Source organism: Fulmarus glacialis, unplaced genomic scaffold, assembly GCF_000690835.1.
Source record: "Fulmarus glacialis isolate BGI_N327 unplaced genomic scaffold, ASM69083v1 scaffold12350, whole genome shotgun sequence".
Lineage (NCBI taxonomy): Eukaryota > Metazoa > Chordata > Aves > Procellariiformes > Procellariidae > Fulmarus > Fulmarus glacialis.
In genome coordinates this window covers 13715-23538 of record NW_009185887.1, presented here as the reverse complement: position 1 = coordinate 23538, position 9824 = coordinate 13715, and the positions used below count along the sequence as shown (strand labels likewise).

The 9824-nt window shown below is 45.9% G+C and overlaps 1 protein-coding gene across 1 annotated transcript in view; it reads right to left on the bottom strand.

The window, feature by feature from the left end:
- Positions 1–2190: 2190 nt before the first annotated feature.
- PRPH2 (peripherin 2 (retinal degeneration, slow)) overlaps positions 2191–9824 on the bottom strand; it is an 11295-nt gene continuing 3661 nt past the window's right edge. The window contains exons 2-3 of the mRNA XM_009582775.1: positions 9271–9517; positions 2191–3119 (exon numbers count right to left, since the gene is read on the bottom strand). Coding sequence (XP_009581070.1) covers positions 2883–3119; positions 9271–9517 — 484 coding nt within the window. The 3' untranslated portion in view covers positions 2191–2882. The remainder of the gene's footprint in view (positions 3120–9270; positions 9518–9824) is intronic.

Genomic DNA, 9824 nt, shown 5'->3' with positions numbered 1-9824 from the left:
TTTCGCCGAGCGGAGTGGGGGGGGGGGGAGGGGGGAGCTTCCCATCTATAGGAAAGCATAAAATGGGTCCAAAAAATGAATTCAGAAGCAAAAAGTCAGCAGTAATGCAAATTAAAGAAATCTGTATTAAATTGTATATATTTAAACATTTTCTTTAAAGAGATCTTTACTTGCAATATAATTTTTAATACCTAGATTTACATTTGCAGGCAGCAAAGATACCTTTATCTAGAACAGCACTTGCGATGTCACAAGAAAGTATATGTAAGATTGGACGAATGATATATTACATGTAATATTTTACAAAGCAGTCATATTACAATCTTATAGTAATCATAAGATGTTATAAGATCTTCATTAACCAGGCGGCTTTATTTTAGACAGCATTAGCATATACACTCTTTGTTCTTAATGGTACAAAACCCCGATTCCAGTACAATTCTTCATAAACCTGCCTCAGTTGGTCTCTCTACCTGTCTAATACTGTGAGACTCTTGCTCTGGGAACTGGCTTCTCCAATGTGGTGTTGAAAGAATAATTTGACAATTTATGTTGCTCTAGCAATAGACTGAAAAAAAAGAGACCACAAATAATTGGAGTCCTGTCTAAAGCAATGGCCTAAGCCAGATTTCTAGGGCAGCAATAAATCTAGGTTTCTTTGAAAAATCAGGTGTCTAGTCAAGTAACCAGTATAGATCACAGCACACTGAAGCCTCACAAGGAAAAACTGTAATTCATCCTTGTAATGCAGCTCCTATCCATACGTGACTCCTCCAAAAAGCTCTTCTCCGACATGTGTGGCCACATCATGCACCATCCACAATCCTGTTCTTCTCTAACAGACCGGCTGAGGGGAGCGGCCAGTCGTAGTGATGTCTTACTGAGAAGGAAGGAGTTGGTCTGGTTTGCACAGCTCTGCCATGCAGAGTGTCCCTCAGCAAAGCAATAGACGATAGGCTGTGGTGAATAGCAAGTTGGCTTTTACATTAGTTGCCCTTTTTCTAGTCCCTCGTACGCACAAGAGAACAGAGTGGACTTGTTAATTCATTATTGTAATTAAATTCGTTATTGTAACTGAAGTTAAAAGCTTTCACCAGCTTCGAAAAAGTGAAAGGATGCCACAAGCACCTGTCAAAATCAACCCTTGGGTACAGATGGCCTGAAACAGCCTGGCCACCAGGATATAGGCTGCGGCTCGACGTACAGACGCCTCCCTACCTGTCCCGCTGTGAACTGGTCTGTCCATCCTAGAAGGAGTTTGAACAAAAGCCGGAGGAGCTGAGTGCTGCTGGGGCAAGTGCACAAGTGATTAAGAAGGAAAACTAACGGGCTGTGCAGTGATTAGGCAGCTGCAAACATGGCTTCGTTTGAAGACTGGCCACCAGCCAGGTGGAAGGGACCTGCTGAGAAAACCCTCCCAGGTACACCGCAGAGAAGTAGAGGTTTTGCACAGCCGGGGTAAAAATAATTGTGGTGCTCGTAGCTGAGGGGCTGAGATGCCTGCCGCTGTTTCTGCAGGGAGCTGGGCTTTGCTCTCTCAGGTTTCTTTCCCTTTAGCTGAATTTATCTGGCAGCTGCAGATAAACTCAAGATGATGCTCTGTTCCTTACTAGAGGCCACGCAGCACAGCAAACTCTTTCCATTTCTTATTCCAACTTTGTGTATAGAACAGGGTCCTCCAGCAATGACAGTATGTTTGGAGATATGCAGCATATGCAAAACGTGCCTTCACTTTGACTTAAAAGATATGATGAAGGGTACCCTATCACTGATAAAGAAAAATAAAACTTGCAAAATTTGCACACTGGGGACTGATTTAAACTTACTTTCCCTGATCTCAAAGTTTGAGGCTTGATGTACTTGCAGATGAATGGTACCCATTCGCTAGGACCCTGGAAAACATCTGAAGTGTTAGTTCTGAGTAGCCTTTTGGTGTTTTGTGGGGTTTGGTTTTTTTTTTTCCCTTGTCTTAAAAATAGTTGGGCTGGAATATTCTGGAGCAAGCTATGAGATTACATACTTTTAAAAATGTCCAGATTAACCGTAACTGGCCCATGCTCATAGCATTGATTCCACCCACTACAAGAGGAATCTGCCAAGCTTCTGCTTGTTTAAATACAAGGTGAAGCGTAAGTCTACAACACACTCATTCAAGTTACACAGGCTGGAAAAAAAACCCTGAGAAACAAGACCCTTAAATCTTACCTTAATGTTGTTTTCATGATACTTGTGCTGTTTCATTAAATTACAATTTTTGCTTAGTACATAAATTCTCAGCATAAGTTTGCATTTTGTTCTATGTACATCTTAAGAATACAGCAGAAAATACCATTGCTTAGCACATTAACAAAAATCACGTTATAGGAGAGGTTTGTCAAAATACCTGTATACTAATTTATATACAATTCTGGAAATCCTTCTTCCTTTGACTTCTAACATGTTACTCCCCAGAAAACCAATCTGTTTGTCTTTAAAAGTTGAAGTACATAAAGTATGCTGATAAAACAACTTGAGCAAAAAATATTAACTTTTCAAATTCCACTTTTAATTTCAAAATAAGATGGAATGGATCACTGTGTGATGCCAGCAATTTTTTTTTTTTTTTTTTTTTTTTTTAAAACTAACTGTCCCTGATAAGGGAACATGTGAATATTGCAAGTCCTAGTGGGGTCATTCCCCCCAGAAGTTATGAATATGGTGTACTCACATTGTGGATAAACGTATTATCCCAAGGTGCGCTATGTTATATACTCCCATATACAAAAAAAGCATGTGTAGAAATGTGTATTCTGATGGTTGATACATAGCTTTTAAAACGTAGATATTCAGAAATCTCAGTTTTTTTATTCCTCTCTGATAAAAAGTCCACATCAATTAGAAGCTCAACTGACCGTTGTGATGGCTGGAGTCTTCCCACCTTCCTCTCCTTCGGCCCCTTCGGCGTCTGCTTCCACCTGATTGAACTTACCAATCTTTTTCAAACTCTCCAGCGCGGACTTCAAAGTGTCCTTCAGGCTGTTCTCCAGGATCCAGCCTTCGCTTTCGCATTCAGGGTCTTCAGGATTTGCGATGCTTTCCAGAGAGGTGTGCAGAAGACGCAAGCCAACCATCACGGACATCTGCGCCATGCAAGGGAAAAGGCAGAGAGCGTCAGGCAAACCTTTATACCCTTGTCCACATCTTCACCGTCCTCCACTGCCAGCAGCCCGGGCTGGTGGCATCAACAACATGCCAAAAGCGCCGAACAGACACAGCTTAAGGGCTGTGGGAATCCTTCAAACGAGAGGAGATCCTGAGCAGCCTTCCCCCTTGGATGGCCAGTGGGGCTGAGGGGGAGCCGGCAGGAGGAAAATGTCCCTTTGCAAGTAGGAAAGGAGAGGGTGGAGGTCTGAAATCGGTGAGTGCCACGGGAAGTGTGATGGTCGATAAGCAACGAGTGGACGCATCAACTGAGGAAGGAAGTACGTGCCGGCTGCTGCGAAACAGCAGCTTTGGGTGGCCATCTGCACCCGGGGGGCTTTCCACGTACCCTGTCACAGGGTAGGCGCCTCCTGAGAGATTTTAATGAAACCTCTGCTCCTGTGCACTACGTGTTCGTAAAGCTGTTTATATGTGCACCGTCCACTTAATTTTAACTCTAAATATTTTTAATTCATATTGACCCTAATGTGTTTAGCAAGTATATTAATCTGATCAAGGAGATACTCATGAATCAGCATCTGTGCAGAACAGAGCAGCATTAGGATTTGAGCCATCAGCCTGCCTACTTCAAATTCTGGTGTTGTTTTTATATAGGTATGTGCAAATAAGGAAACCAAGGCAGGAGGTGATCTGTATCTCTTACTGGTTCCATCTAAAAAAAATTTCTATTTCTGATAAAATATTTACCAGTCCCAGCAGCCCTGACTGAGACTCTTTCTACTGTACTATGCTGGTGAAACAGCATGACACCAGCAACACCCCAAACTTGCATCCAGAGAGAATGTTTTTAGCCAGTCTCCTGACTTCTGACACCGTTCAGAACAATCTGACTCCCACCGTTGTGGTGCTTATGAAGAAAAGGGATTGGTCTGTGAAGCAGAGAAAGAAAGAAAAGGCAGCGCCCAGAAGAGCCAGCTTGATGAGGTGGTAGAGCAGGTGGTCAGGATAGGGAAGCAAAAGACTAGTTTAGTCTTTCGTGTGCTAGGTCCTGCTAAGATCGAGACCACTTACTGTTGTTAACGACCTCATAGGATTTGTTCTGTAAAGGAAGTACGATGCCTCTGTTATCCTATGCAAATTCCCAAGGAAGTGATTACCTCTGGTCTTCCTACACCCTAATGGTTAAAGCGGTCGGCATCCCTGTGTGTTGCGTACCTGGTGGCACAGCTGAGGCCCACGGAGAGCGGCCCCGGACCTGCAAGGTGCTGCTCTCCGTTGGGGCTTTTGAACTAGAGATGGAGGAAGCTTGCGAAATGTCATGTGGGATTACAGCATTGGGTAGCTGGGCAGATTTGAAGTTGGGATTCAGCCATGTAGAGTGGCCAATTGCAAAATTCACATCTGGCTTTTGGACTCAAGCATGTGCTTCTGTGGACTATTCATTAGCTTATCTATCCTGGTCCTCCTGCTTGTGTATGATCAGTGTCTCCAAACTCTGGGAAGGCTAAAGGGTAACCATTGGTTACAGTCAAAATTTTCAGACGTTGATGTTTCTCTGCCTTCACTCAAGACCAGAAAGGGAAAAGCGTTGGTCAAACAAACAAGCTTCATCAAATACTTCCATATCCAAAGGCAAATTTTCATTCTGTTTAACATAGGAACACAGGACTTGCAACGTGTTGGTCCTCAAAGAAAGTTCTAAGGGCCCTGAATCTGGAAATAGTCTCATTTTGTTGTGGATCTACCCAATAGTATGATGACTTAAATCAGTTGAAACACTATTCTATAAAGGTCGCAAGAAGTGGCAAATCACATCACACTAGTCTTGGGATTTAAAGCCTTTAACATCTTCCTTGCAATCTGAGTCCCAGTTTTGCTGCTCTCAGTCACGGGACTAATATCTTTCCTATTAATGGCTGTTGCAAGTAAAGATTAATAGGACTGGACACATCTCTGACCTGAGCCTGCCTTCTCTGCCAGATGAGAAGACAGTCCAGGAGGTTGAAGACAACTGTCTGGCAAATTAGTCTGCCTCCTATATGATAGCATAGAGCCTTGGACTATCAGTTTTGCTGAAGTAATTTATGTTGTAAATTATTTATCCAGAACCTTTAATGCAGGCAGCTTTTTAATAGCCCCATCTCTCCATCTTCAAGTCCTGGCCAGGACACTTAGAGCTCCATGCAATGCATAGATCATATTACCAGCAAAATTATGGAAGGCAGCTGGATGTGCCTGCTGCCTCAGAAATGTATGTTAATGCCTCAGCACACTTCAGCTTTGTAGAGATACTTTGAGGGACCTAGACAGGCTGGAGAAATGGACTGACAGGAGCCTCATGAAGTTCAACAAGGAGAAATGCAAAGTCCTGCACCAGGGAAGGAATAACCCCCTGCACCAGTATATGCTGGAGGGTGACCAGCTGAAAGCAGCTCGGCAGTAAAGGGCCTGGGGGTCTTGGTGGACTCAAAGTTGAACATGAGCCAGCCATGTGCCCTTGCGGCAAAGGTGGCTAATGGTATCCTGGGCTGCATTAGACAAAGTATTGCCTGCAGGTCGAGGGAGGTGATCCTTCCCCTCTACTCAGCACTGGTGAGGTCATAGTTGGAGTGCTGTGTCCAGTTCTGGGCTCTCCAGTACAAGAGAGACATGGACATTCTGGAGGGAGCCCAACGAAGGGCCACTGAGATGATGAAGGGACTGGAACACCTCTCCTATGATGGAAGGCTGAGAGAAGTGGAACTGCTCAGCCTGGAGAAGAGAAGGCTCAGGGGCGATCTCATCACTGTGTACAAACACCTGAAGGGAGAGTGCAAAGAAGATGGAGCCAGGCTCTTTTCAGTGGTGCTCAGGACAAGAGGCCATGGGCACAAACATAGGAGCTTCTGTTTGAACATCAGGAAACATTTTTTCACGGTGAGGGTGACTGAGCACTGGCACAGGTTGCCCAGAGAAGTGGTGGAGTCTCCCTCTTCGGAGATATTCAAAAGCTGTCTGGCCATGGTCCTGTGCAGCCGGCTTCATGTGACCCTGCTTGAGAAGGAGGGTTTGGACTAGATGACCTCCAGAGTCCCTTCCAACCTCAGCCAGTCTGTGGCTCTGAGTTGTTGACCTGTGCTTAATCGCAATCCAGCAGAGAAGGCTTGGGCATCAGGGTCCCAAAGCTAGCCCAGTCTTGCTGAATGATGGTTTCCCCTGCCCAATGGACAACTCCTGTCATTCTACAGCAACTGTAAAGTGGCAGGAAGAACAAGGCCGCAATGTTTCTCCAGGGCTGGGTATGGCTGGGCTGGGCTGGTGCATCCCATGGCATGCTCAGCCCCTCGGTCTGCGCCAGCAGAGCAAACAGTGTCCTTCTGGAGGGTCCCTGTTCCCCTACTGCCTGTGGGCTGGTTTTAAGGGTTTCCTCTCAGCCCTGGGGTCCCTCTGTGGCACCGCATGTGAGATGAATCTCAGGGTCTCAGCCATCGCAGTAGCTGTGACCTATCGAAAGCCACGTGTTTATACGGGTGAAGGACCTGGAGCATCTCAGGAACCGGCTGCTGCCCTCCCTTCCTTTTGAAATGCTCTATTCACGGCACCCTTGAACCCCCATTTCCTCTTCGCTGGCTGAGGCAGGTCAAGAAGAGAGCCAGGCTTGCTCTGCTTGACCTTCTGCAGCGAAGCCCATCTGTTTGCCAGGGTTTAGCCTGAGGCGGCTTAGCTAGAGCAGGGTGTGATCTTTTTTTGTCACCCTCATGACCGGTTGTCACTCCTGGGAAGCCTACAGCTTTTGCTAGTAAAAGCAGCATGTGGATAATAATATATTTCCAGAAAATATGACACGCTGCATTTTTTTCAAATAGAAGTTTTAATGCTTCAAAATAGGTTCATTCTTCCTTGCACCTAATATAGAAACACTAAACCTAAATGGTCTTCCCTGAGGTCCCTACACCCATTTGGCACGTTACGTTTTTCTACAGCTCAAAGTAACAGCTGCGATTAGTGTTCCCCTCTGTGCTCTGTCCCACTTCCCACAGGTCAATGCCACCAACCCGGCTGGAAGACTCCTCCACTGGCCCCAGAAGGGCTTTGCTGGGGAGGTGCCGCTGGCCTGAGTTTGCAGCGGCTCCAGGTGCAAAGCAAACCAGGGTCCTTCTTTGCTTTTGCGCTTTTCTGTAACTTCTCAGCCAGCCGGTCCAAGGGAAAATGAGAAGCACAGGGCCGGCACGCTAACTCCCCGCTGGGTCGCACCCTGGTCAGTCCGAAACCTTACCTTGGCCAGGATTCGGGACCTCTGCTGCGCTCCTGCTCAGTATAAAATTGTGTCCTACCCTGGCTGCCGTTTAAAGAGAGTGGTTATGTTTCAAGGGAGACTAAATTAATGTCTGCTTCCTGCTTTGCTTCCTCCTTTCAAAATTTGCCTTAAAAGCAGAGGGAGTTTGAGACCCAAATCTGGACCCTTTATGGTAGAATATCAGGCAAGTCATAAACACTCAGGAGGGCCGATTAATACAACCCAGGATTGTGATATTTCTTTAAAGCTTTGCCCTGAGAGTCCTCTGATTACCTGAGAAAAATCTCACCTTTTATTTTGAAAAAGACAAAGAAAAAAAGAGAAGTTCGTATTTCTCATTATACTACAGATTGAAAATCCTACCCGGGTGTACTGTGACGAGTTAGAAAGAAAATACTGTATTTTTATCGCTGCTATTAATGTTAATATATCACTGTCATTAATCTTCTACAAGTCAGCAGAGGTATGTTACAGGTTCCTAGTCATGATTTTTCACAGCTGGCATTAGTATTTCTGTGCATTTTTCCCCGAGTTTTTGAATTTCCTTCTGATTTTCATGTATAGCTGAAATTCCCCTCTCTTCAAGAGCTCTTCATTTGAATTTGGACTGAGACACGAGCTTCTCTCTCTTTTCTTACCAAAATAACGGTGCTACAAGGAGGTAGTACCTTTCTCAGCCGTGTGGAGCAGTTATTTTTAAAATAACACAACATGAAGTAACTTTATGATGTTTTTTTCAGTTCACAGATTATTTGGATAGGTGTTTATTTTCTAAAAAGCTTCTTTATTCCTGGAAGGGTGTTGCCCAGTGCTTGTACGAAAATATAACGCATCTTTTTTTAATTTTGCATTTATCTAAACTTTAAAAAAGCTGGCTGAATCATTTAAAGTAGACAATGCTATTTGCAGCAGCATTTCAAGGGTTAGAAAGGGTCTGCTGCACTCCGTGTCGCACAGTGAGCTGCACCCTCCCCGTCTGCCATCCCGCCCTGCCCTACCTCCGCAGCCCGCGCCGCACGCGCCAGCCCTCGTGCCACTGCCAGCCCACGCTCCCTGCGTATTAGTATTGATTGAACACCCCGGCTAGAAAATTGGCCATCTCCCAGAGGCAGAAGGACATGTTTTCCTCGCATTGAATGAACAGTATTTTAGCAGCAAAACTGCACTTCGGGTTATGGTGCCCACAAACACCTGCACTGGGCAGTACCTGCACCTGTTTGCATACGCACAGTGGTTTCGGGAAGCAGAATAAAATAAAATTAATCCATCTCCTTCACCTAAACCACTTCTTGTGACCAAAACCGTTGATGAAGCTGATGAAGGACCTTAAACCAAATGCCGCCCTGAAGTTGGACACTGCGCATGGCTCTAGGTCTTATATTCATCAGCACGTAAACCCCTTAATTGCACTTCCCGTCTCACAGATTACTGCCATCTCTTTCTGATGCGCTGCTTTGTGTACTTTTCATTCCCCACTAATGGTGAGGCACGCAAAATTAATGCGTCTGGACAGCTGAGCCCTCGCATGCTCTTCGCTGCTCAGCACCCTGCATTTGGCAGAAATTTGGTCCCTTTTTCCCCCTTGCTGTGGGGTACTCGAGGCTCTGGCCCCTTGCTCTGAAGGGGGGTCTGTGATCTAACACCCACCCCGTACTTCCCAGCTGTGTCTCCAGCCTGGGACCTTTCAGGCCTTACGCAGGTGCTCACTATTAGATGTATTCTCAGCCAAAGAACGGCGGCGGACAATTTATTTTAAATAGATCTGATCTTTAACTCGAAAGTCCACGCTGAAAAACGCTCTGCCCCTCCGGGGCTGGCGCTTCAGCAAAGCGGGGCTGAGGGGAGAGGGTTACCTCAAAAAGCCAGACGAGGAGGACGACGGCGCCCATGGAGCTCATCATGCTGCTGTAGTAGTGCAGGAGGGCTTCCCGGCAGCCGCGGTGCCAGAGGTTGAGCTCCTCCGTTTGGTAGTCGTAGCTGTAGTGAGCCGAGTTGTTGGTGACCTGGTACTGGATGCAGGGTCTCGGGGAGCTGGGGTTGCAGCAGCTGAAAGGGACACCATCCACCAAGTACCTTCCGTCCACGTTGCTTTTGATCCGACTATGGGCAAGGGCAGAAGGAAGCGTGGATAGACATACACACACGTATATAAAGATATACCGGAGCAAACTTGCGTGAGAAAGGAAAGCAAAGGCAACGCGGGTTTTCCACTGTGCCTCCTGGCCATGCCATTTCTCCGCACCCCCCGTTTATATAGCGGCCTTTGTCCCGGCTGTTTTTCCTCTCTGAAATCCTTTTCTATGTCAAGGCTACACTGAGTCTATAATTAACTCTCCATGATGGAAACGCACCCTCTCTTGTCACTTCTTCAAATAAATTGATTTTTAAGAAAAGTAAACGGCAGAGA